Consider the following 27,848-nt stretch of genomic DNA (forward strand, 5'->3'; position numbering starts at 1 on the left):
CATTTCAAAATTATTTGGCAGAACATCTTAGCTTATCAGTGTGAATGTCAGGGCATAGAGTACGGAACATGTCAAATTCCAGCAAATGGGTTAAGACATGGTCCAATTTAAGTTTGAAGGAAAACAGGAATGAACGTATTTTGACCTTGTAAGAAGATGGCCTCTAATCTTAAAGTAGAGTTAGGCTTGTCCATCAGTAGGGCACAGATGACGGAGAAAGGCTACTTGTTCCTCAATGTTCCCGTCTCTTTCCACTGAAGAGACACACTTTCCTCAGGAAGACGCTTCTGCTAGAGCTGTTGGCTCGTAGGTTTGATGATGAAGGCAAACAGGACTTGATAAACTGCCAGCAGGGGAAGTGTGACCAGACACATTTTATAGCTGTGTTTCAGACTCTGGCGGGCTGAAGTGGGGAGAGAAGAGGCACGGATACTTCCCAGGGACGCCTGAAGTGAAGGTTCAGGTTCACGTGATCTTGGTGGGTATTAGGGTTTGGCGGGTTCTTCCCGAGGGGTTCCAGGCTTTGTGCTACAGAAAAGAGCTATAGCAGAGACACATAGTGGTAGAAACAGGAATGGGTCGTTAGAAAAGGTACACTTGGGAGCTGGTGAGATGCCTCGGCAGTTAAGGTTAGGAGCACCTGCTGCTCTTCCAGAGACTGGAGTTGGATTCTTGGCGCCCATGGCAGGCGTCTCACAACCACCTGTAACCCAGCTCCAGGGGAACAGATGCCCCGGGCCTCCTCATAGCCACGAGCACGTACCCATATGCAGACACATCCACCTACGCGTAACTAAAAAGGAGTTGAAAAAGTAAATCTTTTTTCTTTAAAAGAAAAAGACACTTTCGAGGGAGGAAGTTAGAACAGGGGAAAGTTGAGCAGCATAAATGGCAAGCTCTGTACTAGGATGAGGACAAGGCATTTATGGTTCATAGTGTGGGCTCTGGAGCTTCTTTGTACAGCACAGGGTTCGTTGCCCATGCTCTTTGGCATGTGCTTCCACACACAACCTAAGGGACCACCCGTCTCATTATCATCTCTGACACTCTGTGCCTGCTCCTCTGGATCCAGGCAGTTCTAGTACTGCTCTTGGCTGGGGGAGGGGGAGAGCATATAGGTATGTGGTTGGGGGGTGGGGAGCAGGGTGGTTCCGGGGTTCGACACTTTGTTTACCAATGCGTTTTCCTGTAATCCTAATTTTGCATCATTTATGTTAGGCCTTTGGACCTCACTGCTCCACGAGAGCCCCCCTAATAATGGGGCTTACAAAGATTATGTCTACCACTCTCACTTAAGATAGGAATAAAGACTTTATCTGGGATGGGGAAGATGTTTCCTTCCCTGCATTTCTTCCACCTGTCCCATTCCCATTAGTTCCTTCGTATCAGAGATTAGACCAATTCAGTCATATTTTGGCTTTCCAAGTGTAAGGAAACAATTATTTCCCAGGGTACAATGACCTAGGATGGCTGGATTCACAGCTAGAGCTCTTATTACGGGAAGGGAATGTCAAGCTTCCTGCCAGAAGAGCCAGAATTTAGCATGTTTTTATGGATTCCTGGGGCTGATGTCTCACAAAGGAGCACCCTGCACCTCCCCCCCCCCCCCCCCCCCCCCCCCCCCCCCCCCCCCCCCCCCCCCCCCGCTTAGGCCTTAGAGGAGCTACTGGGACCAGGAGCGTGGAGGATCGCTGAACTGTGGCCGAGTGGCCAGAGAAACCTGATCCTGTTGCCTCGACACGACATCAGTCTCAGCAAACCTTACAGGCAGACTTGTGAAAATGTCGCCATCAGGTCTGGGGTCGGGGCAGGGTGCCTGAGTTAACCAGCTCCCAGGCGCTGCAACTGTGCTCTGCTGCATCCACAAACCCAACAGAACGACTAGAGTTTATGCTTAGGGCTACCGGGTTGTACAACCTCAGCTAGATTCTGGACTTAATGGCCAAGTATGGCTGTAAGCCTAACATCAAAACCTCTTGCCTGCTTCAAAGGGCCTCTGCCACCTTCTGCTTGGGGATCATCCACCTCTCCAAACAGATGAAGTTGGGCAAATTGTTCAACTGTTAGGTCAAACTCCCGGGTCCCTGCTCCAGCCCTCTAAATTACATAATGTGACCTTGTTGAAAAGACTGCTAATACCATTTGGGAGCAGGAAGCAGATTTTTGACTGCTTATGGCTGGTGGGTGGGGCTAGGGCTGGGGTCAGGGTACGCGGCTGAATGTGGGTGGGAAGGTTTTAAGAAACGAAAGGGGCTTGGCAGATGGAGAGGGCAGGAAGCCTGGGGTGGCCACGGCTTGGGGATAAAATTGATTGGTGTGTCAGCAAAATCTGTCACTGGCTTTGGCGATTCAAAAGGCAGACATGTTCTCTCATCTCTGCTAATCCTCATCTGATACAGCGGATTTTCCAGCCACTTTATCTCCAGAAAAAAACAAAACAAGCAGTTAAACCTGCACGCACAGCCCTCGCTTGTCGTCTGTGTGCCCCCTGCTCCGGCCTTTATTTCCTATTGCAACATTTCCTGTGCTATGGAGGGTCTGGGGGCGCTGGGGCTAGACTCCCAGGATGGTAAGCAGCATTTCAGAGGGACCTTTAAGGGTTCTCCACAGATGCTTTCCACCGTCTATTTTCTTGCTGGATCCTGAGTTGCTGTCGGGCCTTCGCTTGATGAAGGGTTTCCAAACTGATGGATACGGAGAAATTGGAGCGAGCTTCTGACCGGCTTTTCTCACTTAGTCTAACACTAGAAGAGAAAGTGACTGGGCATAGCCAAGCGTGGAGGTGCGGACAGGATGTGTCTTGGGTAGCCTATGACCTGGTTGGTGACTTGTCCTTTCTCCTTCCAGGTAGGGATCCTACAGCTCAATGGCTCTGAGCCACCTGGTGCGAGGAAGGCCAAGGGATGCTGATCCTGCTTCTTCATGGTGAGTCCTTCTGCTGTGGCCGGGGATGGGACAAGGCTTCTGCCTAAAGAATTAGGGCTCCAAGTGGCTTCAGTCACAGCTCCATCTGGCTGCTCTTTCTTAGCGTATTTCCCTGCTATGTGACTGTGGTGAAGAGCTAGAGAATGAGAAAACAGTAGACAGTAGATTGTTTTTCCTTAATTTGTTAATATACAAAACTCCTGATCTAAATATGAAATAGCGTTCTTTTTTATTTTATTATTTCTATTTTTTTTTGGCTTTCGAGACAGGGTTTCTCAGTGTAGCCTTGGCTGTCCTGGAACTCACCTTTTTTTTTTTAAAAAAAAATAAGACTTATATATCTTTATGTTTTGTATGTGAGTTTATTAGTGTTATAACCCCAAACCAGTGATTTTTCTAGACATACTATTTTAAAGTCAAGGTGGATGCTGTGGCTCAAACCTTTAGTCTCAGCACTTAGGAGGCAGAGGCAGGTGGATCACTGTGAATCTGAGGCCAACTGAGTCTATAGAATGCATTCTAGGGCTACATAGTGAGTCTAAGTCTTTTTTAAAAAGTTTCATATTTTAAACTCACTTAATGAAAAACAAAAATCTCTTAGGAAAAAATCTTCCTAAGGGGAGGGTGCAATGGAACTGTGGCATAACAGATGTTTAAATAATATTTTTGTTTTTTCAAACTTTGCCCCCCCCCCGCCGTGTGTGTGTGTATTGAAACAGGGTCTCATATATGCAGGTTAGCCTTAAACTTCACTTCCCAAGTACTGGGATTACAAATCTGTGCCACCAAACCTCTCTCACTCCAACATATCAAGATGGGGCTGAGCCTGTGGCTCTGTGGTAGAATGAGTGCTTAGCATGAATAGGGTAAAGGGAACCATCTCAGCATGGTAAAAACCACAAACACTTCTGTTCCAAAAACCTAGAAATACTTGTCACAAAATACTTTATCCAGTGGTTCAAATCTCAGCTAGCCTAATGGTAAAAAAAAAAATCAATCAATCAACCAATCAATCATCTCCTTTTCAGTTCTTTAGTAAATGATTCTACACAGAGAATCTGTTTCTCTGACCCCTGTGGAGAATGAATTACTTGATGTTATGGCGATCTATGTAATGACCTTTGTCTATATTGCACATAGTACAGAACACTTTACCAGATGGTTCTAAAATACTAGTAATGGAATTCTCTTATTTTGTGTTCTAGCTTTCTTTATGTCACTGTGAGAAAACACTCCAACCAAAAGCAACCAAGGGGAAGAAAGGATTTATTCAATTAACAGTTTTAGGTCAAGGCAAGCTCAATGCCGGAAGTTGTGGGGAGGCTGCTTTCTATTCAGCACAGGAATAGGAGCTCACTTCACAGCCAAAGAAGTACAGTTGCTGGCCTGCTGGTTGGCTTATACTTAGCTAGATTTCTTTTTTCTTTATTATATTTTTAAATTTATTTTACATACCAACCACCCTTTCCTCTCCCTCACCTCCTTTCTACCCAGCCTCATCCACTCCTCAGAAAGGGTAAGGCATCCTATGAAAGTCAACAAAGCCTGGCACATCAATTGAGGCAGGACCAAGTCCCTCCCCCCTGCATCAAGGCTGGGTGAAGCATCCCACCATAGGGAATGGGCTCCAAAGAGCCATTAGCTAGGTTTCTTATTAGTCCAGAGCCACCTACCTAGGAATTGTGCTGCCTGTAGTTGGCTGTGTCTTCCTATAATCAATTAACAATCAAGACAATCCCTCACAGACATGACCACAGTCTAATCTGATCTGGGGATTTTCTCAATCAAGGGTCCCTTCTCAGATGACTCTAGATTGTGTCGAGTTGACAGTGAGAGCTAACTAGAACACTCTATAGTCCATTTTTTTTAAAAAAAAAAAGTGGGACATGCTCTGTTCCATCAAGCAATAGACAAGGCACCTTTAGTGTGTGCAAGGGATGCTATAAGGGGTACAGCCACATGGCCTATGTCTTTGAGAAACCTACATTCCTTAACGGAGAATCAATCAATCAATCAAACCAGAAAATAAAAATCATCAGTAGGGCACAGGGCACATCACGATATGTAGGATATGATTTCCTACTGGAGGAGCCTTCAAAGGACAGAGGTTGACATTTATATAATCACCAATAGCCAGGGACTTGCCATTTCTCCTCCTTAGAAAGGAGATTTGACTGAGTCATGGGGACAGAATGTTTGCTTCCAAGAGCCAGGATTATTTTCAAGGAGTACCCAAAGCTCTGCTGCCACTCACACAATCCAGACAGTATTCGAGCCTGATGCTGCAGAATAGAGCTGTCTTCCCTACAGAACCCTGAAAGACATCCAGACTACTTGTGACAGTTTGGCAAGCTCAGTGGTGACATCATTTACTAACAATAGACACACTTAAAATTAATGACCAGCTCCACATCCCTAGTGCTTTCATTTAAAAGACTCCATCAGCACAGAGACTATTTCTCTGATGACGAGTCACAAGCCGTGGGAACAACATGTTCTGAAAAAGCAGGCAGGGATAGCAATCTGCCTCCTTGGCAGGGGGTGGGGGGTGGGGAAGGCTGATTGAGCTTCCCCAAACTTGGACTTGAGAATCAGAAGTGGCTCAGAGCAGGGGAGACATGAGGCAGTCACAGTCTTCCTGGGGGCATGCTTCTCCTCATAGGTGGGTAAGGACACACACTCCCACAGCCTCCTTCAGAGTTACCAATCCCCTAGCTCCCTGGCGTTCATAGCATCATACGTGGTTGTTGATTGAATTCATGAATCAGCCCAGTGCAGACTCTTGCTCGGTTGGATGCACTCATTCCTACTAGGTATTAGGTCTCCTTCTAGAAGGATAAGAATTGCATTTTAAAAGAAGTCTGTAGAAAAGTAAAGTCACAAGATGCTATTTTAAGACCCACAATAGCCCAAATGTGAAAGACTGTGAAATCTCAAGCCTTGATGAGACTGGGTGGAATGCTAGAATCTCTGGCAGGAATATCAAACGGAGCGATCATCTGGGAGAACCATCAGTCAGTTTCATGGCATGGTAAACATATTTCTATGGCTCAAGCAATCCTGCTCCTATTTAAGTGAGAAATGAAAATACATGTCCATGAACACACACACACAAACACACACACACTCCTTGTGTCAGCTTTTATTACAACAGACTAAAACTGGAAACAATACAAATGCCAACTGTTAGTTACTTTTTATTTCTCTTGTGGCTCACAGTTTTGGTTGTCCTTCATGGCAAGGAGGGAACGGTGGAATAGAACAGGTATCATCACGGCAGCCAGGAAGAAGGAAAATGGGAATACATTATTTTTTTTTATTTTTTATTTTATTTTTTTTATTTTTCGAGACAGGGTTTCTCTGTAGCTTTTGATTCCTGTCCTGGAACTAGCTCTTGTAGACCAGGCTGGCCTCGAACTCACAGAGATCCGCCTGTCTCTGCCTCCCCAGTGCTGGGATTAAAGGCGTGTGCCACCACCGTCTGGCTGGAAAATGGGAATACAGAAAGGGGGCGAGGCGAGATACACCCAAAGATTGGTCCACAACGCCTAGTTCCTCCAACTAGGCCTCACTTCTTCAATTTACACTCAAAATAAATCTAGCATCTGGGACCAAGCACTCAATATCCGCATTTTCCAGAGGCCATCTGTATTCAGATCATAGAATGGCTCAACAGGTAAGAGAATAAGTTAGTCAAGGTACCCCCATTATCTGTCACAGTCTCGTCAACTCAGAACTAACAAGTCCTGGTCAGCTGACCTGTCACAATACGGAAGAGCCCCATAAACACACTGGTGATGGAAAGAGCCATTTCTTACCATTTCTATAGAATCCTCCAAAGGCAGAGCTCATCCATAGTCCAGAAAGCAGTTTTGTTGTCGTCTACAGAGAGGACGTGTATCAAAGAGACTCGAAGAAGCTTTCTGGAAATTCCATTAGCAATGCTCTCAATCTTGATTGGTATGGGTGTGAACACTTGGTGTACTTACCGAACTGCACTTTAATAGGGTACTTTTTTGAGTTCCACCACACCTGCGAGACATGGTTCTCCAGCTGGGCCTCCATGCATGCTACATTCTACCAGCAGAGCCAGTCAGTGATGGAGTAGCCAAAATGTGTACATTTTTTGAAGACGATCTTAACTGTACCTCAAGCAACTGAATTTACGAGAAGAAAACAGGGGTGGAGGGAGAGACCAGCTGTACTCCAAGGGGAATTCTCTCATGGTAGACTTAGATACTATGTCATGTTGAGCAATACATGTAGAAGATTCATTGATGATATTGCATGGACCAGTGGCTCTTCATTTTGTATGATATATTGTTTGTTTATATATTTCCTTATTGTTAGGGATTTAAAGTGCTTCCTGTTAGGGCCATATTTTTGGTTGTTAGACCAAAATGTCCAAGGCTAGGTACTTTATAAAGAAAAGAGGTGACATCAGGTTCATGTTTTGGAGGTCAAAGAACATGGTACCAGTATGTATTCAGCCTTGGTGAGGGTCTCATAGTAGATGAATATGCAATAGGCAGAGCTTACACGGTGACACAGAAAGCAAGAAAGATTCTGGGGGAGGGAGCAGGCTTGTTAATGACAATCTACCCTTGTGGGACTTCCTGAGAGAAGAAGAAATACATTAATCTCCTCTAAGCTGCACCCTCAGTGACCAAGTGACTTGCACAAATAGGGTGGTTTGAAAGAAAATGGCCCCCAAAGGGAGTGACACTATCAGAAGGCGTGGCCTTGTTGGTAGGTGTGGTCTTGTTGGAGAAAGTGCCTCATTTTGGGGGCAGGCTTTGAGGTCTCATTTTTCAAGCTTTACTCAGTGTGACAGTCAGTCAACTTCCTGTTGTCTCTGAGTCAAGATGTAGGATGCTCAACTCCAGCACATCTGCCTACAGCTGCCATGCTCCCTGCCATGATGACAATGGGCTCAATCTCTGAAACTGTAATTGAGCCTACCTAATTGAATGTGTTCTTTCTAAGAGTTGCCATGGTCATGGTGTTTCTTTTTTTTCTGATTATATTTTTATTGATATTTATTGAGCTCTACATTTTTCTCTGCTCCTCTCCCTGCCTCTCCCCTCTCCCTTCAATCCTCCCCCAAGGTTCCCATGCTCCCAATTTACTCAGGAGATCTTGTCTTTTTATACTTTCTACTTCCCATGTAGATTAGATCTATGTAAGTCTCCCTTAGTGTCCACATTATTGTCTTAGTTCTCTGGGATTGTGGTTTGTAGGCTGGCTTTCTTTGCTTTATGTTTAAAAACCACCTATGAGTGAGTACATGTGATAATTGTCTTTCTGGGTCTGGGTTACTTCACTCAAAATAATGTTTTCTAGCTCCATCCATTTGTCTGCAAAATTCAAGATGCCGTTATTTCTTTCTGCTGTGTAATACTCCATTGTGTAAATGTACCACATTTTCCTTATCCATTCTTCAATAGAGGGGCATTTAGGTTGTTTCCAGGTTCTGGCTATGACAAACAAAGCTGCTATGAATATAGCTGAGCACATGTCCTTGTGGCACAATTGAGCATCCTTTGGATATATACCCAAAAGTGGTATTACTGGGTCTTGAGGAAGGTTGTTTCCTAATTTTCTGAGAAATCACCACAGTGATATCCAAAGGGACTGTATCAGCTTGCATTCCCACCAACAATGCAGAAGTGTTCTCTTTACCCCACAACCTTTCCAGCATAAGCTGGCATCAGTGTTTTTGATCTTGGCCATTCTTACAGGTGTAAGATGGAATCCCAGAGTTGTTTTGATTTGCATTTCTCTGATGACTAAGGATGTTGAACATTTCCTTAAGTGTCTTTCAGCCATTTTATATTCTTCTGTTGAGAGTTCTCTGTTTAGGTCTGTACTCCATTTTTTATTGAATTATGTGACCTTTTGGTGTCCAATTTCTTGAGTTCTTAGTGTATTTTGGAGATCAAATCTCTGTCTGATGTGGGGTTAGTGAAGCTCTATTCCCATTCTGTAGGCTGTTGTTTTGTCTTGTTTACCATGTTCTTTGCTTTACAGAAGCTTTTCAGTTTCAGGAGGTCCCATTTAGTAATTGTTTCTCTCAGTGTCTGTGCTGCTGGGATTCTGTTTAGGAAGTGTTTTCCTGTGCCAATGCATTCAAGTGTACTTCCCACTTTCTCTTCTATAAGGTTCAGTGTGGCTGGCTTTATGTTGAAGTCTTTGATCCATTTGGACTTGAGTTTTGTTCATGGTGGTAGATATGAGTCTATTTTCATTTTTCTACATGTTGATATCCAGTTATGCCAGTACCACTTGTTAAATATGCTTTCTTTTTTCCATTTGATATTTTTGCTTCTTTATCAAAGATCAGGTGTTCAAAGGTGTGTGGATTGATATCCGGGTCTTCTATTTGGTTTCATGGTCATGGTGTTTCCTAACAGCAATAGAAAACCCTAAGTAAGACAACTAAGTTCCGGTTGTTGAAGGGCCTACCACCTGAGCTGGGCATGATGACACATGAATCTAAGCGCAGCACTCAAGAGATGGAGGCAGGAGCAGCAGGATCGGGAGTCAAAGGCCATCCTCGACCTCAATAGATAAGTCAAGGTCAGCATGGACTACAGGAGACTCATTCTCAAAAGTAACTAAAAAGGAAAAAAATGGAGGCGCTGGAGAGATGGCTCAGTGGTTAAAGCATTGGCTACTCTTCCAGAAACCTTTGGTTCGATTCCCAGCACCCACATGGTGGTTCACAACTGTCTGTAACTCCAGTTCCAGGAGACCTGACACCCTCTTCTGGCCTCCACAGGCACCACACAAACTCCATGCACAAACGTACATGCAGGCAAAACACCCACAGACATGTAACAAAAATAATAAATATGAGAGAAAAAGTCCCACACCTGCCATCACCACATTGATTTTTTTTTCTTCCTTTGCTATTTCTTTTCTTACAAGTCTTGTGGTACCTGGTCAGTTTCATATGTTTTGCGTGGATTTGCTAGGTTACCAGGTTCTCCAACTCTTTTCTGGAAAAGCTGCATGGATTTATTTATGTCACACGCTGAGCCTCTCTTCAGCTTCTTCTTTGCCTTCTTGTTACAGAAGGTGCCTGCATGGTGTAAGAAGCAGGTTCTGGGGTCGCCTGAGGCCAGAGGCCATGGCGTGGTGCCCCCGGTACATTTCTGTTTCCCCCAGTTAGTTTTGTTTTGAAAACCTAGCACTGGGCTTGGCTGGAGGAGCAGTTGGGGAAGCATTTGCCAGGAGTGGGAAGAGAATGATTTCTCGAGCCAAAATGGCTAAATACATTCTGCTGAAACCAGAAACCAGACCATATTTTCCCATACTATTTTAGTTTTGGGAGGCGCAAGTCTTTTTCAAACAATGAGAATAAAAAAAAAATATTCCAAGCTCAGCCTGTGGTTGGAAACTCCATGAGTAACCATTCCCTCAGCAAACCTCGGGGGAGAAAAACACATTTGCCGAGCCTGGTGCCGCCAGGGAGAAGTTCCCCAGCTGCTCCTTATTTAGAGACAGCATTCTGTGGGGCGCTTGAGCCTCGCCAGCAACGCTTCCCTGCAGCTGTTCGTCCATCTCGCCAGGTCACAAACCCAGAGCTCATCTCTGGTGTTTGCTTCGATTTAGGGACACCTTGTAACTTTTGTTACAAATTGATGTAAAATTGACACAGAATGTACCACTCCTTTAAACTGTGACGTTAGCACAACATTACGCAACTATCACTTTTATCAAGTCTCTACAAGCTTTGCGCTGTCCAGAAGTTTTGAAATTTTGTGCTATTATCAAGCAGTTATTCACAGTTTGCCCTTCTTCTCGGCTCCTGGCAACCACTAATCTGCTTTCTGTCTTTATGAATTTACCTCTTCTGGATGTTTCCTGTAAATGGAAGTAACATGATATATGGCCTTGTGTGACTAGCTTATTTCACCAAACAGAATTTGTTTTGCAGTTCTGGGGATTGTACCTAGGGCCTCACCCATGATCTGTAAGCCCTCTATCACTGAGCTATAGCCCAGACCTCTTTTTCTTTTTTCTTTTTAGTGTTTTGAGACAGGGTCCTGGCTGTCTTGGAACTCACTAAGTAGACCAGGCTGACCTTGAGCTCACAGAGATCCACCTGCCTCTACCTCCTGAGTGCTGGGATTAAAGGCCTGCGCTGTCATGCCAGGTGCTTTTTTTTGAAACAGGGTCTCACTATCTTGTCTAGGATGGCCTTGAACTTGTTGAACTTGTGCTCTCTCTGCCTGAGTAAGTGAAATACTGATCCGTATTGTGAATCCCAGCTTTCACGTTTTTGAAATTCATCAATTCATCCAGAGTGCTAGGATTCCAGGTGTGTGCTCCCACATCTAGCTTACCACAACGTTTTGCACAACACAAATGAATCCCGTTTTTACAAAGGCCACAAAGATTCTTGCTTTAGCTTCACATTGAAATCACCCGTGGAGCTGTATTTGCTTGGATGGTGTGTGTTTGTGTGTTTGTGTGTATGTGCACGATGAGACAATCTCCAAGGCCATCCTCAGGATGATTCTTTTTGAGACTGGCCTGGAACTCGCCAAGTAAGACAGTCTGACTGATTAGTGAGCCCCACAGATGAGCCTCCCCAGTTCTGGGATTAGCAGTGTGTGCACAACTCTGCCCGTCCTCTTCGTGTGCTTTCTGGGGATGGAAGTCGGGTCCTTTATAGCACTTTACAGACTGCACTGCTACCGCAGCCCCTCCTGTGGAACCTTAAAGATACCAAGGTTCTGGCAAGGCACAATGGCATGTTCCTGAAATCCCAGCACTTGGTAGGTAGAGATGGGAGGGTCACACATTTGAAGCTAGCCTGGCCTACATTGTGAGCTCCAGACCAATCTGAGCTATATAACAAGACCTTGCCTCAAAACCAAAAACCAAACGACAACAACAACAACAAAACAAGGGCTGAGGATGTGACGTCTAAGAGGCAGAGTGCTTTCCTAGTATGCACAAGCCCTTGTGTTTCATGATCAGCATTGACAACTAAACAGACAAACAAAACAACAGAAAAACACACCAACGCAGGGGTTTATCTTTGTTATAACTGGCTTAGGCATTATGAATTTTTTTTTTTAAAAACTCCCCATGGGATTCTAATGTGTAGCCCTGGCTGGACCATCCTATGTCCTTTGCAGTTTCTCCATAGTAACAGCTTCAATATTCTGATACCTGATGTGCCAGTCAGCTTTCCATGGCCATGGTAAAAATACCTGTGCTAAGAAATTGCTGAGGAGAGCCGGGCGGTGGTGGCGCACACCTTTAATCCCAGCACTCGGGAGACAGAGGCAGGCGGACCTCTGTGAGTTTGAGGCCAGCCTGGTCTACAAGGACAGGCTCCAAAACTACAGCGAAACCCTGTCTCAAAAAAACCAAGGGGGGGGAGAGAGAGAGAGAGAGAGAGAGAGAGAGAGAGAGGGAGGGAGAGAGAGAGAGAGAGAGAGAGAGAGAGAGAGAGAGAAAGAGAGAGAGAGAGAGAGGAAGGCCTAAGTCACAAACAATCCCACACCAGTTTGGAATAGAGAGATTGCTGAGGAGGAGAGGATTTGTTGCCTGCCTTCAGAGGCTTCAGTCTGTGACTGGATTGCTTTGGGGCTGTGGTGAAGCAGAATATGATGGTGGGGAACATATGGTGGAGCCAAGCTTCTTACTTCATGGTAGCTAGGAGGGCATGTGTGTATGCTGAAGACCTAGTATCCCTTCACAATGGCACATACCCAGGCACCTGACTGCCTCTGAAAGGTTTCATCGCCTCCCAGCAGTGCCACAGGCTGGGGGCCAAACCTTCAGCACATGAGCTTTTAGGGGATATTTAACCTAAACAGAACACCTGGTGTTTTGCTTCCTATTCTGGGACATATTTCCACTTGGTTTTGAGGGATTTGTACCTTATGAGCTTTAATCCTGTGACAAGTGGCTTGTGGAGTCCACTTCTGGCTTGGTCCAGTGCTCTCATGGCTGTCCCAAGCAGTACAGTGTCCTGTTCCTCATAGCTGCACACAATAAGATGAGGGAACAGAGTGATGGGATGAGATAACCTGTATGAGGCCTAAAAAGAAGGGAGCAACATGGGGGCTCGCAGAGACTGAAGTGGCAATCATGGAGCCTTCACGATTTTCTCGAGGTCCTCTGGATATATGTTACAGTTGGCTTGGTGTTTCTGGGGGACCCCTGACATTGTGAGTGGTGATGTCTGTGGTTCTTTTGCCTGTTTTTAGGACCCTCTTCCTCCTACTGGGTTATACTCTCCAGCCTTGATGAGAAGGTCTGTGCCTGGTCTTGCTGTATCTCATTATGCTGTCTTTAGTTGATGTCCCTGGGAAGCTTACTCTTTTCTTGGTGGCGGGGAGAGATGGTGGGAAATGGATCTGGGGGAGAGGGAGGTGTTGGTGGGGCAACTGGGAGGAGGAGAGGGAGGGGAAATTGTGGTGGGGATGTATTTTATGAGTGTAGTATGGAGCTGCGGGCCACTTCCCGCCACCCGGCTCCTGGCCACTGACTAGCTTTACCCAAAATAATTACACGGAAACTGTATTCTTTTAAACACTGCCTGGCCCATTAGCTCTAGCCTCTTACTGGCTAACTCTTACATCTTGACTAACCCATTTCTATTAATCTGTGTAGCACCACAAGGTGGTGGCTTATCAGGAAGGATCTTAACCTGCATCCATCTTGGAGAGGAGAGCTATAGCGTCTGCCTCACTTCCCTTCTTCCCAGCATTCTGTTCTGTCTACTCCGCCTATCTAAATTCTGCCCTATCAGGCCAAGCAGTATTTTTTATTAATTAACCAATGAAAGCAACAGATAGATAAAGACACTCCCACATCATATGAGATAAGAGCAAATAAAAATTACAAAAGAAAGCTGGGCAGTGGTGGCACACGCCTTTAATCCCAGCACTCAGAAGGCAGAGGCAAGCAGAACTCTGTGAGTTCGAGGCCAGCCTGGTCTACAGAGCAAGTTCCAGGACAGGTAGGGCTACAAAGAGAAACTCTATCAAAAAACCAAACCAAACCAAACCAAACCAAAAACAAACAAAAAGAAGGGGGCAGAATGAGAAAGTGGGGGTGAGAGCACCCAAAGACCCAAAGCATACGAGAAAAGTAGGGCAGCAGGACATGTCCTCGGAGAAGGGTTTGAAGAAGGAATGTTTGGAAAGCCTCATGGCCGACGATGCCAGGCCCATCTCGAATATTTCTAGTCCTCCCCTCCCTATTCCTTAGACCAAAGAGGAAAGCTCTGAAACCTCTTCTGGTTTCCAGATGAATCTGTCCCCAGAATACCGCTGTGAGAGGAGACATTGCTAAGCAACTAACAAATGAGTTGACTTTCTGTTCTCACAGACTGTGATCTTTGTTTTAATTGGGCAAATGGGCTTTTCTGGCCAAGGGTTTCCCATGGAACTCAGCTCAGGACAGCCAAGGAGACTTGTTTCTGGAATCATCACTGCTGATTCTGAGAGACACCACCTCCCATCTGGAGGTGGAAAAGCCAGGACCGCCCTGACCCTTTTCAATCCCCTCTTACAAACTTTCTGGGCAAGGAAAGGGGAGGAATTTCCTTTTGGTTCTGAATTCAGGTTATTTTCTTGGGCAAGGTGAATTGTTCACAGTTCCTCAGAGGCAAGGAGGAGGGAGGCCATACTACAAAATGAAGGGGTCTGGTTGTGTTAGCTTTCCATTTCTGGACCAAATAGTCAAATAGACAGCTTACAAGGAGGGAGGGTTTATTGAACTTAGCACTTCCGAGGCCTCCATCCCTGGCCATTTGGCTCTGCTGCTTTAGGCCTGAGATGGCACAGTATATCACGGTGGCTGGCAGGTGGCAGAAGAAGACCACACAACTAAATTTGGTAATCAAAGGGAGAAAAAGGCCCGGGGCTGGGATCCTAATAGTCTCTTCAAGGACACCTCTCCCTCCAAAGACCTATTCTAGTCAGCTCCGTTTCTTTTTCTTTCTTTTTTTTTTTTTTTGGCTTGGAAATTTTTTTAAATTTTTTTTCACTCTTTTTTTAAATTTATTTAATTATTAAAGATTTCTGTCTCTTCCCCGCCACCTCCTCCCATTTCCCTCCCCCTCCCCCAATTAAGCCCCCCCCCTCAGCCCGAAAAGCAATCAGGCTTCCCTGTCCTGTGGGAAGTCCAAGGAACCCCCACCTCCATCCAGGTCTAATAAGTTGAGCATCCAAACTGCCTAGGCTCCCACAAAGCCAGTGCGTGCAGTAGGATCAAAAATCCATTGCTATTGTTCTTGAGTTCTCAGTAGTCCTCATTGTCCGCTATGTTCAGAGAGTCCGGTTTTATCCCAGGCTTTTCCAGACCCAGGCCAGCTGGTCTTGGTGAGTTCCCAGTAGAACATCCCCTTGTCTCAGTGTGTGGGTGCACCCCTCGCGGTCCTGAGTTCCTTGCTCGTGCTCTCTCTCCTTCTGCTTCTGATTTGGACCTTGAGATATTTGTCCGGTGCTCTAATGTGGGTCTCTGTCTCTGTCTCCTTTCATCACTTGCTGAAGGTTAATATTCAGGAGGATGCCTATATGTTTTTCTTTGGGTTCTCCTTATTTATCTTCTCTAGGATCACTAATTATAGGCTCAATGTCCTTGGTTTATGGCTAGAAACCAAATATGAGTGAGTACATTCAGCCCCGTTTCTTAAAGGTTTCTCCTAGCAGTTTCAGGGGTTGTGGGCCTAGTTTTAGCATGTGGGCCTTTGGAAAGATATTTCAAAGCCAAACTCTAACACCTGCGTTGGGCTGTTGCCTAAGGATTTTTACCAGCAAGATGGCTAAGCGAGTAAAGGTGTTTGCCACTAAGACTGATGACCCAAGTTCGAGCCTTAGAACCCACATGGTACAAGGGGAGAAATGACTCCCACAAGCTGTCCTCTGACCTCCATATGCATGCTGTGGCACACACGTGTGTGTATATGCACACGTGTGCATGCACAAACACACAAATGAATAGAAAAAATCTGGATGCAAACTCTAGGACCTACTTATAGGCTGCAGAGGCTAATGGGAGCTTATTTGCTGACATTAGGTATTCTTAGCATTCTTCAACAGAGGCTTCACTGACAGGAGAAATGCCTATATCAGGAAGTGGGCAAGTCTAGCACAGACCCCAGCCATTGCCCTTTCATGGGTCACCTGCACATGGGAAACATGTGAGGAGTCAGGTGCCAGCAATTCCAGCATGCAGATCTTTTTAAAAATTTTATTTAGATTTATTTATTTATTATGTGCATAGTGTTCTGCCTGCTTGTATGCCTGTAGGCCAAAAGAAGGCACCAGATCTCATTACAGATGGTTGTGAGCCACCATATGGTTGCTGAGAATTGAACTCAGGACCTCTAAAAGAGTAGCCAGTGCTTTTAACCTCTGAACCATCTCTCCAGCCCCAGCATGCAGATCTTTTATTTTATTTATTTTTTTCTTTTTCTTCACCACTGTGTAAATCTGAAAGCAAGTGACTCTCCTGCCATCTGGCCAGAAGATGGTTTCTGCCTGAGGTCTCCTTCTGTTTCTAAATCTTGCTGGCTGGCTTGACCAATCTAGGTCACTTCCTCTGGGCCCTAAATGCTAGACAAAGTGAGGAAGGAGAGTTCCTGGCTTCTAGGTGAATGTGGAAAGAGTACCGAAAAGGCAGCATCCTTTCTTCTGTCGCATGACTACTATAACCAGTAATCATTTGGCTGTAAGGAACAGAATTCACTTGCAGATGGCTTCAATGGATTTCTGAAACAGGAACAGGGCAGTAACACAGAAAGTTCTAGCAAGGCCCTGTTGGGACTCAAATCTATTGCTCTCTCTGCACGAGTGCACTGAACATCTGGATTTCATTCCTAAGGCACAACTGAAATAAAATTCCTAGTGGGCTACAATGAGGAGGGAGGCAGGGTCTTTTGGGAGGTGATAAGAAACTCTCAAAACTGGAATTTTTGGGGGGTGGGGGTGGGGGGAACAGGGTCTTACTATGTATCCATAGCTGGCCTGGAGCTCAGAGAGATTTGCCTGTTTCTGCCTCCCTAGTGCTGAGATTAAAGGTGTGCGCACCACGCCTGGCCCAGCATTGTTATGTTTATAAGGAAGATGTTGGAGAGCTCCTCCACTCCTTCTGCCATGAAGACAAAGCAAGAAGAAGCCAGCCCCCACCAGCCACTGAATCTGCTTTGATTTGGACCTCCCCAGCCCGCAGAACCATGGGAAATGTTTGTTTACTAGCAAGTTACCCCGGTTTAGGACACTCGGCTATGGTGCTCTGAGTGGAGGCACTATGCGTGCACTGCACTCCTCACACTGCCCTTGGCTTCTGCCTCTGCATTGCTTCGAGTCATATGTTGCTGTGCTGTGTTTTGTTCATTTGGGGATTTGTTTATTAGACAGAACATACTCTAGCTCAAGCTGACCTCAGACTCGTTATGTAGCCAATGATGGTCTTGAACTCCAGATTCTCCTGCCTTCATCCTCCAAGTGCTGGGATTACAGGCCTGTATCACTACACACATATCACACGTGGCTTCCATACAAACCCAAGCCCCAGTAATCGACGGGCTTGCACTCACAGGGGCTTGCTGGCCAGCGGCTTAGCACTTGTTCCATTTTCATACAGAAGGAATGGATCCAATTAGATGTGCTTACATCAAAGTGGAATGGTGCAAACAGCTGTGCCTGGGAGGAGGCAGCAGAGACCCACGGGACTTTGAGTGGGGCATGTTTTCTTAGAAACGGTGCTTGGTAACAATTGCTGTAGAAGCACGGACAATGAGTGCCGGAAGACTCCTCAAAGGTCAGAACGTGCTGTTCTTTCATATCAAAGCCGGTCACAGCAGCTCACATTAGGTGTGTGGGCTGGGAGACAGTAAGGCTCAGTGGAAAGAGAAACAAAAATTAATGCCATTTATCTCCACCCATTTCACTTTCCTTTTTGAGATCAGGAGAATAATGCTTAGATGTAAGGCTGTAAGAATCAATGAAATAATGTCCTGTATCTATGAACAAACACTTATTAAACTTGAGTTTTACAGCTGGGCATGATGGCATACAGTTGTCATTTCAGAATTTGAGAGGCTGAAGCAAGGGGATTGTAAGTTCAAGGCCAGACTGGACTACAAGTGAAACACTGTTTCAAATTTTAAAAACTTGGTTATTATGTGAGAAAAAGAAATCTGTAAAATCTGAGTGGCATTATACATGTTTGTGTCACCCATATGACATATGTTGCCACAGTTCCTGAACTATTTCCTACATTCACGGTTTATGGAAGTTTGCTCATTGTGCATGGTGTGAGGTAGGGGTTGAGATTCTTTTGATTTTCTAGGGATTACAATATGCAGGTCTAATTTGTCCTGGTGGATCTTTAACTAATCTTTGTAATATGAGGGGCAGGCTTGTTGTGGTTTCTGTCCTGCCCAGTTCCCATAGCTGGTAAGCCCCAAAGAAATTCACACAGAGATTCTATATTAATGATAAACTGATTGGCCCATTAGCTCAGGCTTCTTATTAGCTCTGGTAGCTTATATTAACCCATTATCCTTATCTATGTTAGCCACATGGCTCAGTACCTTTTTCAGCGGGGCAGGTCACATCCTGCTTCTTTGGTGGTTTGGGCAGGACTCGGAGGAATGGGCTTCCTCCTTCCTAGAATTCTCCTGTTCTCATTGCCCCGCCTCTGCTTTATGTCTGGTTGACGTGCCTATACTTCCTGCCTGGCCAATCAGCATTTATTTAGAACATGATTGACAGAATACAGACAATTCTCCCACACCAAATCTTGTTACCATAAATTTGGAGAGTCTGGGTTGAGTTGCTAAATGTTACCAGCGAGCTTGGAGACCCTTTCAGAAGTCTTAGTCTGAATTTTGTTAATAAAAGAATTTGGCCAGGCATGGTGGCATGTGCCTTTAATCCCAGCACTGGAGAGGCAGAGGCAGGTGGATCTCTGTACATTAAAGGCCAGTATGGTCTACACAGGGAGTTCCAGGACAGCTAGGGCTATGTAGTGAGACTTTGTCTCAAAAAAAAATGAGAATAGAGTGAAAAAAATCTTGAGAACAATTTTATTAGATTTTGAGAAAAACAACAATAACAACCACAAAAAACCCACCAAAGCAGGCAAGGTGCAAAGGAGCGCAAAGGAGCCTGCTTTGAATGGACACAGAAGAAAAGGGCGTGACACTTGTCTGAGTGATTCGGGAAGGCAGACTAACCTTCTGGAAACTACTGGCCTTCAGGGTGGGAGTTGTAGGAAGGAAGACTACACTAGCTCTCTAAAAGGGATTCATTATACCCCTAGCTTTTTAGTGTGGCTTAAGGTGAACCTTTCTTCTTTAGAGGTGTTCCCTTGGCTAGGTGATTGGACAGCTCAACTGGATTCTCTTTGAAGTTTTGGCAGCTTGGAATGTTAGGTCTCTATCCAGGTGGGAGAAATAGTTCTCTTAAATTGACCTCTTCACAGATCAAAGCTATTGTCAACAGTCTTTGGAGCCTGTCCTGGAACTTGCTCTTGTAGCCCAGGCTGGCCTTGAACTCACAGAAATCTGCCTGCCTCTGCTTCCCAAGTGCTGGGATTAAAAGTGTGTGCCACCACCGCCTGGCAAATGGAAGATCTTTATAAAAGTAATTCATGCTTCTTTTATATTACTTTGTCATATTTTCCCTCATATTTGTTATAAACTCATAATACATTGCTATTTTTTGTTGTAAACAATCACTTGGTTGTAAGCAATTAAGGTGAGAAGAGAGAGGTTTTGTATGTTTAGAGACCATCTACCATTTCCATTGTTCTCCATTGTCTTCTTATAGCTTTTGTCTACCTTCCTTTGCCTTCAAGCAGGCCCATAGACAACTTACATTAGGATTACCAAGGAAAGGCTTATTATAAACATGCTAAAAGAATTCACAGGGAAAGCATAGGGAACATGACTTTCAAAAGAGAGACAGGAACTAAAAATGAGGGCTGAAGAGATGGCTTAGCGAGGAAACACAATCAATTCCTAGCACCCACATAAAAAAGCAGGAGCTGCAAGATTACAGCCTGTAAGCCCATTGCTGAGGAGGCAGAGACACGGGGCTCTCTAGTCTAACTAAATGGGAGACTTCCAGGTTCAGCAGGAAACTATCTCAATATGGTGGTCACTGAGGGAGACCCTTTTTTGTTGACCGCTGTCCTCCATGAACACACATGCATCCACAAGTGTACAAACACACATGCATACCCAAAGTAGATTTACTTGTATGGCTATGCCACATTCGTCCAGCCACTCATCTGTTGATGTGGTTGCTGTGTCTCTTGGATGGCAGGAAGACTGGGCTATGAGTGTTTCCGGCCCAGTGTTGGTAAACACCTGCTTACAACTAACTCCTTTTGTTATATCCTTAGGCTTGGATCCCTCTGTTAGATCTTGTAACTTTCCCCCACCCCCTACTGATGAGCCCCATTTTTATAAAGTAGGTCTGCTTAGGTCCTTGGTTTCTTACTTTGAATGCATATTGGAATCAGCCCCTTGGAGCTTTACAAATAGCAGTGCCTGGTCTCACCCCTAAAGATCTTGATAGTATTAGCTTGGGTTTGAGAGTATTACAATGGCCCATGTATTTCCAACGTGAAGCCCTGGGTAGCACACCACCTAGACCTTTCTTTGCGGCCTCCTTGTTGCATCAAGTATGGGCATATTGTAGCGACCAGCAGAAAGTCATCTGATGGAAGATACTGTCCTATGATTGCAAGCAGAACTCACCACAGTATGCTATTATTAGTGATTTTAAATAGTTCTTGGTGCCCCGCTTTTCTGGCTTACTAAGCACATACCTGGTCTTCATACCGGGTAAGCTAATACTGGAGTTTTGTTGTCTGTTTTGAGAACTGACTTGATTCAACTTAATTTTTTTTTTACTAATCCAGTAAATTAGTTACTATTTCTAATGGTTATCAAGGTTTCAGAGACCAAAAATAGGTCTCTAACGGTGGTATATTGACAGACCATTTTGTAGAAATTTAAAGTAAACTACAATCTATTTTTTGAAATAGCTTAAGTATCCACATGGTATCTTTTTTCTCATCATGTTAAAAAGAAAATGCCTGACTCACACCTCCCTAGACCTGGATGGAGGGGGGAGGGCCTTGGACTTCCTACAGGGCAGGGTACCCTGACTTTTCTTAGGACTGGAGAGGGAGAGGGAGTGGGAGGGAAATAGGAGGAGGGGAGGAGGTAGAAATTTTTAATAAATTAAAAAACAATGCCTGACTCAGTGATTAAAAGCAAGTACCGCTTTTCCAGCCAGGAACTCCAGCTCCAGAGGACCAGAAGCACTCTTGTGTCCTCTCTGGGCACTTCTCACATGCACAATGTGGCTCATGGCTTCAGTCCGTGTCATTTTGACGTTTCTGGGCCCATAGTGAAACAGTACAGCATGTTGAGTGGGAAGGAGCAGAGCTGCCTGCCTTATGGCCGTCAGAAGTAAGAAGAGACAGAGAGTCCTGGGATGAGACAGACCCTTCACAGCTCTCCTTACGGCGCTCCACCTCCTCCTCTCTCTTTGCTCCTTGGTGTTTCAAGACAGGGTTTCTCTGTGTAGCCTTGGATGTCCTGGAATTCTGTAGGTCTGGTTGGCCTCTCTGCCTCTGCCTTCTGAGCGCTTGGACTAAAGGTGTGTGCCACCACCTTCTTCCTCCTGCCTCTCAACAATCCACTGAACTATGATCCAATCATCTCTTGAAGCCCACCAGCTGGCAGCTGAGCTTTTCCTGTATGAGGCTTTGAGGCATAATTTTTAGATTCAAACTATAACAACGTGGCTCAAATTTTTAATCATAAAAAAGAATATAGAGCAGATGGGCATGGTGGCACTCACCTTTAATCCCAACACTTGGGAGGTAGAAGCAAGCAGATCTGTTCGAGCTCAGCCTGGTCTGTAGCAAGTTCCAAGATACCCAGGGCTATGCAAAGAAACCCTGTCTCGAAAAACCAAAGGAAACAAATACACCAAAAAACCAACCAACTTGTAGCATGAATAATAAAAACCCACAGTCAGATATAGGGGTTAAAGCTGAAGGTCAGAGAGGCAGAGCAGTAAGCCGCTAGAGAGACCTTTTCCCTCTACCAATGCTCAGACCAAAGGGGCGACTGCCTAGACTGCACTGTGTTTCCACCAAATATCAGACTCCACACTCCAGTGAGTTCCTGTCTCTTCCCCTGTAGTAGTAGGAGCGGTGGGCTACGTTCTGGCACCCGGCCGCCTGCACGGCTAGCTTTACCCAAAATAATTACACGGAAACTGTATTCTTTTAAACACTGCTTGGCCCATTATATCTAGCCTTTTCTCAGCTAACTCTTGCACCTAGACTAGCCCATTTCTTATAATCTGTGTAGCCCACAAGCTGGCTTACCAGGAATGATCTTAACCTGCGTCTGCCTGGAGTGGGAGAATCATGGCGATTCCTGACTCAGCTTCTTTCTCCCAGCATTCTGTTCTGTTTACTCCTCCCACCTATGTTTTAACCTATGGGGGCCAAGCAGTTTCTTTATTGCTTAACCAATGAAATCAACAGATTGATATATGACACTCCCACACCATTCCCCTTTATATGCCTCTCTCTGCCCAGCCATATCGCTTCTGTCCCCATCTCCCTAGTGCTGGGATTAAAGGTGTGTGCCTCCCAAACACTGGGATGAAAGGTTTGAGCCACCACCACCTGGATCTGTTTCTGGATTGATCTTGTGTAGCCCAGGGTAGCCTTGAATTCACAGAGATGATTCATCTACCTCTGTCTCCTGAGTCCTGGGATTAAAGGTGTGTGTCACCACTCCCTGACCTCTAGTGGCTTAGATTTGCACTCTAATCTTCAGGCAAGCTTTATTTATTAATATACAAATAAAATATCACTGCATCAACTCCCCCAAAAAAACAAGCAAATAACCCCCCAAAAAGGCAATATACAATGAAAAGCTTCATTCCACATCTCTCGATCTCTTGAAAGCATTTAAAATCATTAGCAACCACCTTTTTGATCTTTTGCATTATACATATAGTATAGTTAATATAGTCCTCTACGGCTCAAGTTATAGACAGTTGTGAGCCACCTTCTTGTAATCCTATGAGTTGTCTACAACTTAAAACAAATGACATTCTTTGGCAAGAATCTTACAAAGGAAGGCATCAATTCCATTTACTTCTGCAAACATTTATTGACCATACTGTGTGCTTGGAACAATGCTGGCTGTTCAGCGGGGATAAGCGAGTCATGGGATTGAGAGCATACTTTTCTTAATTATAAAGGAGAAGCAAGTAGAATGAAGGGCTGTTAGTAAGGAAATGTGAGACTTCAACTTGACCTAGTTGGAAGGGTTGATGAGAACAGGTTACCCCTTTGTTCTGCAGAGGACTGTAGTTGAGGTTCTTGGCCCTGCCTCCCTAGCAGGGTATACCAATCAACAGAGATCTTATTCACAGCCATTCTGATGGTATAGGTTCCAAGAATCTTGCTGGCAGCTTAATGTCTATTTCACAGTTTTTAGGGAGAAGGGAAAGCTATATCAAGCTTCCTTAACAGCAGAATATCAAAGTAGCCTGTTTTCAATTGAATGCTCAAAGACAAATCTGGAATGGCCGAATCCCCCCTGGAGCAGCTGAGAAACCATGGAGTGCTCACAACAGATGAACCGTGGGGCTGAGTAAGCCTACAGAGGTGGCAGCAAGCACCTTGAACATACCCTGTGTTGTCTTTGCCTTCAGGTTCCCACAGTGCCTTAGAGAGGCAAGGTGCTGTGAACATGATGGGGGGCATGACAGAACAGGGGTGTTTGCTGGAAATTGGGCGCATTTACACCTGGACACTCCTTTTCCTTATATAAACTGTGAAATTGAATACTGCCTGAAACCACTTGTCTGGAACACCAAATGGTCCATCTGTCAGTGCTGCTTTCTCGCTTCTCTTCCTTCTCTTTTCTACAGGTTCTTATGTGTCCTTGGCTGGCCTGAAACTCGCTGTGTAGCTGAAGATGAATTTGAGATCCTCCTGCCCTTACTTCCTGAGTGTTGGCATTACAGGCATGTACCATACACTCAGTTTATATAGGGCTATAGATGAACCCAGGGCTTTGTGTGTTAGCCAAGTACTCTGTCTTTTCTATTGGTCCTCAGACTAGGCTTGGGACCACAGTCTTGCATGAGGAAGCACATAATGATATCCTGTTTGTTGTCAGTGGCAACCATACTGGGAGAGGGCAGGTTCTGATGACTTTATTTGATCATCCACTTGAATTTGCAGAACAAAATTTATAAGCATTTTTCTTTCCCAGTATAATGTAAACAAGTTTCTAAAGAGTAAGCTGATAAATGGAATTTAACTGTAGTGTCCATAATCAATTCTTTGGAGATGTAGGAAGTCACTGATAGTGTATTTAATATGCTATCTTTGAAATAATGGTCCATATAGTGCTGGCGAGATGGCTTAGCAGGTAAGAGCATCTGCCACCGAGCTAGAGACCTGAGTTTGATTCCTGGGACTCACATGATAGAAAGGAGAAAACTGACTCCTGTAAGTTGTCTCCTGACCTCTGCATGTAAACACCCCCGACAGGCACAAAATAAAGCAAGATGGAGAAAAAAGCAAAATAGGCATTCTCGTGGGGACAGGAAAATAAAAGGTTCTCATGCCCTTAATTCATAACCTGATAACCCAGCAGGAGTCTCTTTTCCCTTATAGACAACTTATGGCATGTGCTTGTCCTTTATCACAAGATAACAAGAAACCCAGCAGAGTGACTCACCAGTCACTGACCGGTGGTGACTAACAAAACCCACTGGACCCCATACCGCCCAAACAAGCCAGTCAAATGCCTGCACCTAATCCGGATCCCCCACAATGTTTCGCTCCCCACTTCCTTCCAGTTGAACTTGTCTGAGAGTTCATTCTGTTTCACTGGGATCTGAGGGTATCCTTAATTTTTAACTTTCAAGTGACTGTTAAAGAAAAAGAAAAAGAAGACAATAGGCTTTTCTTTCATTTGCAACCCCCTTGCTCTTTAATTCTTCTTTTTTTTTCATGAGGCTTAATGGACTCACTGGGAGTTTTTAAAAATTGAATTTTTATGGTGAAAGGGGCCAATGACACCAATAGAAATATAGCCACATTAAAAAGGTAAAACATTTGACATTAAGTTTAACATTTAACCCAATGTATCATATAAAAACACCATTTCAATATGTAACCCATACTTAATTGTTGATGTAATATTTTACTTTTTGGTACCCTCTATATACTTGTATTGCTCAATTTGGGCTGGGCACATTTCATATGGTTAGGGGCCCATGTGACTATTGGCCACTGCACTGGGCAGCACAGGGCTTAAAGTAGGGTATAGTGACATCCACAGAGATTCCCCTCCCCACACAAGCGACTAAGCTTCTAGTGACATTCTAAAAGCATACTGTGATGATACAGGCGAGGAAGCTTAGAGAAAAGGGACGCAGGGACTATAGCATAGCTTTTGCTGATCAAGGCAATTGGAAGCAAAGGGGAGGGCACTAGAGGTGGGAAATGTATGCTGGTAAGCATATGGGAAGAGGTCATTTGATGATGCAGGACTTGGTGGAGGGTCTGCGACTTGCTACTGGGGTGACTTCTGACTACTGTTCTTTGTCTTTTCTTCTTCTGGCCCCTCTCTTGTCCAGCGGTGGTCTTCGGCCTGCCTTGCACCCGGGCCACCGAGGCCTGTTTGCAGGCCTGTCCTGCGGCCTGCACGTGCCGCAGCATAGAGCGTGGCTGCTCCGTGCATTGCGAACGTGCTGGTCTCCTGCGGGTGCCCACTGAGTTTCCGTGCGAGGCGGTCTCCATCGACCTAGACCGGAATGGCCTGCGCATGCTGGGCGAGCGGGCCTTTGGCACGCTACCGTCATTGCGCCGCCTGTCGCTGTGCCACAACAACCTGTCCTTCATCACGCCTGGCGTCTTCAAGGGTCTACCGCGCTTGGCCGAGCTGCGCCTGGCGCACAATGGTGAGCTGCGCTATCTGCATGCCCGAACCTTCGCGGCGCTCGGTCGCCTGCGCCGCCTGGACCTGGCGGCCTGCCGCCTGTTCAGCGTGCCCGAGCGTCTCCTGGCCGAGCTGCCCGCCCTGCGCGAGCTCACGGCCTTCGACAATCTGTTCCGTCGCGTGCCCGGCGCGCTCCGCGGCCTGGCTAACCTGACGCACGCGCACTTGGAGGGCAGCCGCATCGAGGCCGTGGCCTCCAGCTCGTTGCGGGGCTTGAGGCACCTGCGCTCTCTCAGCCTGCAGGCCAACCGCGTGCAGGCTGTGCACGCCGGGGCCTTTAGCGACTGCGGAGCCCTAGAGCACCTGCTGCTCAATGACAACCTGCTGGCCGCGCTGCCTGCCGCTGCCTTCCTAGGCCTGCGCCGCCTGCGCACACTCAATCTGGGTGGCAACGAGCTGGGCCGAGTGGCGCGGGCCTGGTTCTCCGACCTGGCAGAGCTCGAGCTGCTTTACCTGGACCGCAACAGCATCACTTTTGTGGAGGAAGGCGCCTTCCAAAACCTTTCGGGCCTCCTGGCCCTGCATCTCAATGGCAACCGCCTCACCGTGCTCTCCTGGACCGCTTTCCAGCAAGGCTTCTTTCTGGGACGCCTCTTCCTCTTCCGCAACCCTTGGCATTGTGACTGCCATCTGGAGTGGCTGCGCAATTGGATGGAGGGCTTGGGGCTTGTGGCTGATGTGGCATGCGCCTCCCCAGGTTCTGTGGCCGGCCTGGACCTCAGCCAGGTGGTCTTTGAGCACTCCTCTGATGGCCTGTGTATGGACCCCGAGGAGCTGAACTTCACCACATCCAGCCCAGGCCCCAGTCCAGAGCCAGTGGCCACCACTGTGAGCAGGTTCAGTAGCCTCCTCTCCAAGCTGCTGGCCCCAAGGGCCCCTGTGGAGGAAGTAGCCAACACCACCTGGGAGCTGGTCAACGGCTCACTCTATGACAGCCTTCCCTCCCTTGGAGTGGAGGTCTTAGGCTGCAAGGCCATGTTTCTGTTCATCTCTTGCCTCTTGCTAACCCTAGCACAGTCTGTAGTGTTCAGCCTACAGAGGGATTGACTTTGCCACACTGAAGTGACCCAAACCACTTTGGTCAACAGGGAAAGACTTACTTGGCTGTGATTTGGAGTGTCTGTAGTGAGAAGAGAGGGAATACGATTGGGGTTGGTGACAAAAGTTGTTGCTCCAAAGATAGCCCTAGGCAGAGGAGCACTCTGGGAAATGGCACCTAAGTGGGTATACGTTTCTGCTCTTCTCACATGGGCATCCATTGAAGAAGAGAAGAATGAGCATGCTCTCTTGGGTGGGTAGATGAGGAATGGAAGCTCCCGGAACTCCCATCCTTCCACCTCCAGGCAACAATATCCACGAGCCCTAAATTAAAGCGGGACTCGATCGGCTAAGTACTAAGAACCCATCACCTCTTCTGCTCCAGTAGCCCACTAAACTCAATCCATATCTTTTCTACCTTCTGCTCCCAGGGGCTTAGGAACAACAAGGTTCAGGAAGGCGGACAGGCCATTAGAGAAGGGGCCTGGGAAAGAGACTGAGATCCAAAGCAGGCGGTGGTTGCTGAGGTCTGAGGTGTTCCATTAAGAGGAATGGAAAAAAGACTCATGCCTTTTATATCACAATTGATCTCTTACTATAGGCACTGTCAGACCTATAGTAAGGTGTGTTTGTGGACCACATTTATAAAATGCTAAAATTAAAGTTAGACCAGTTTCTCTAATGTAAGACTTTTCAGTCTTTCAAATGCTATTGTTAACTTTCAATGTATTGTGAACTTTCAAGGAAGAACAAATCCTCTTTTCTGGTTCTCCTAGCTACCTGCCTTCTCATCTCCTCAAGAAACAGCTGCTTGAGGTCTCCAGGATGGCAGTAAACAGGA

General features: G+C 45.8%; 1 protein-coding gene across 1 annotated transcript; it reads left to right on the forward strand.

Moving 5' to 3' along the window:
• The first annotated feature begins 217 nt into the window (after positions 1-217).
• On the forward strand, positions 218-27,121 carry LOC121443504 (nyctalopin-like). The gene is made up of 3 exons (XM_041645255.1): positions 218-478; positions 2,848-2,925; positions 25,608-27,121. The coding sequence occupies exons 2-3, from the start codon at positions 2,904-2,906 to the stop codon at positions 27,014-27,016; spliced, it is 1,431 nt and encodes a 476-aa protein (XP_041501189.1). The 5' UTR covers positions 218-478; positions 2,848-2,903; the 3' UTR covers positions 27,017-27,121.
• Positions 27,122-27,848: the final 727 nt, after the last annotated feature.

This window comes from Microtus oregoni, unplaced genomic scaffold, assembly GCF_018167655.1.
Source record: "Microtus oregoni isolate MIOR12 unplaced genomic scaffold, Mior012 000108F_ref0000382, whole genome shotgun sequence".
Classification (NCBI taxonomy): Eukaryota; Metazoa; Chordata; class Mammalia; order Rodentia; family Cricetidae; genus Microtus; species Microtus oregoni.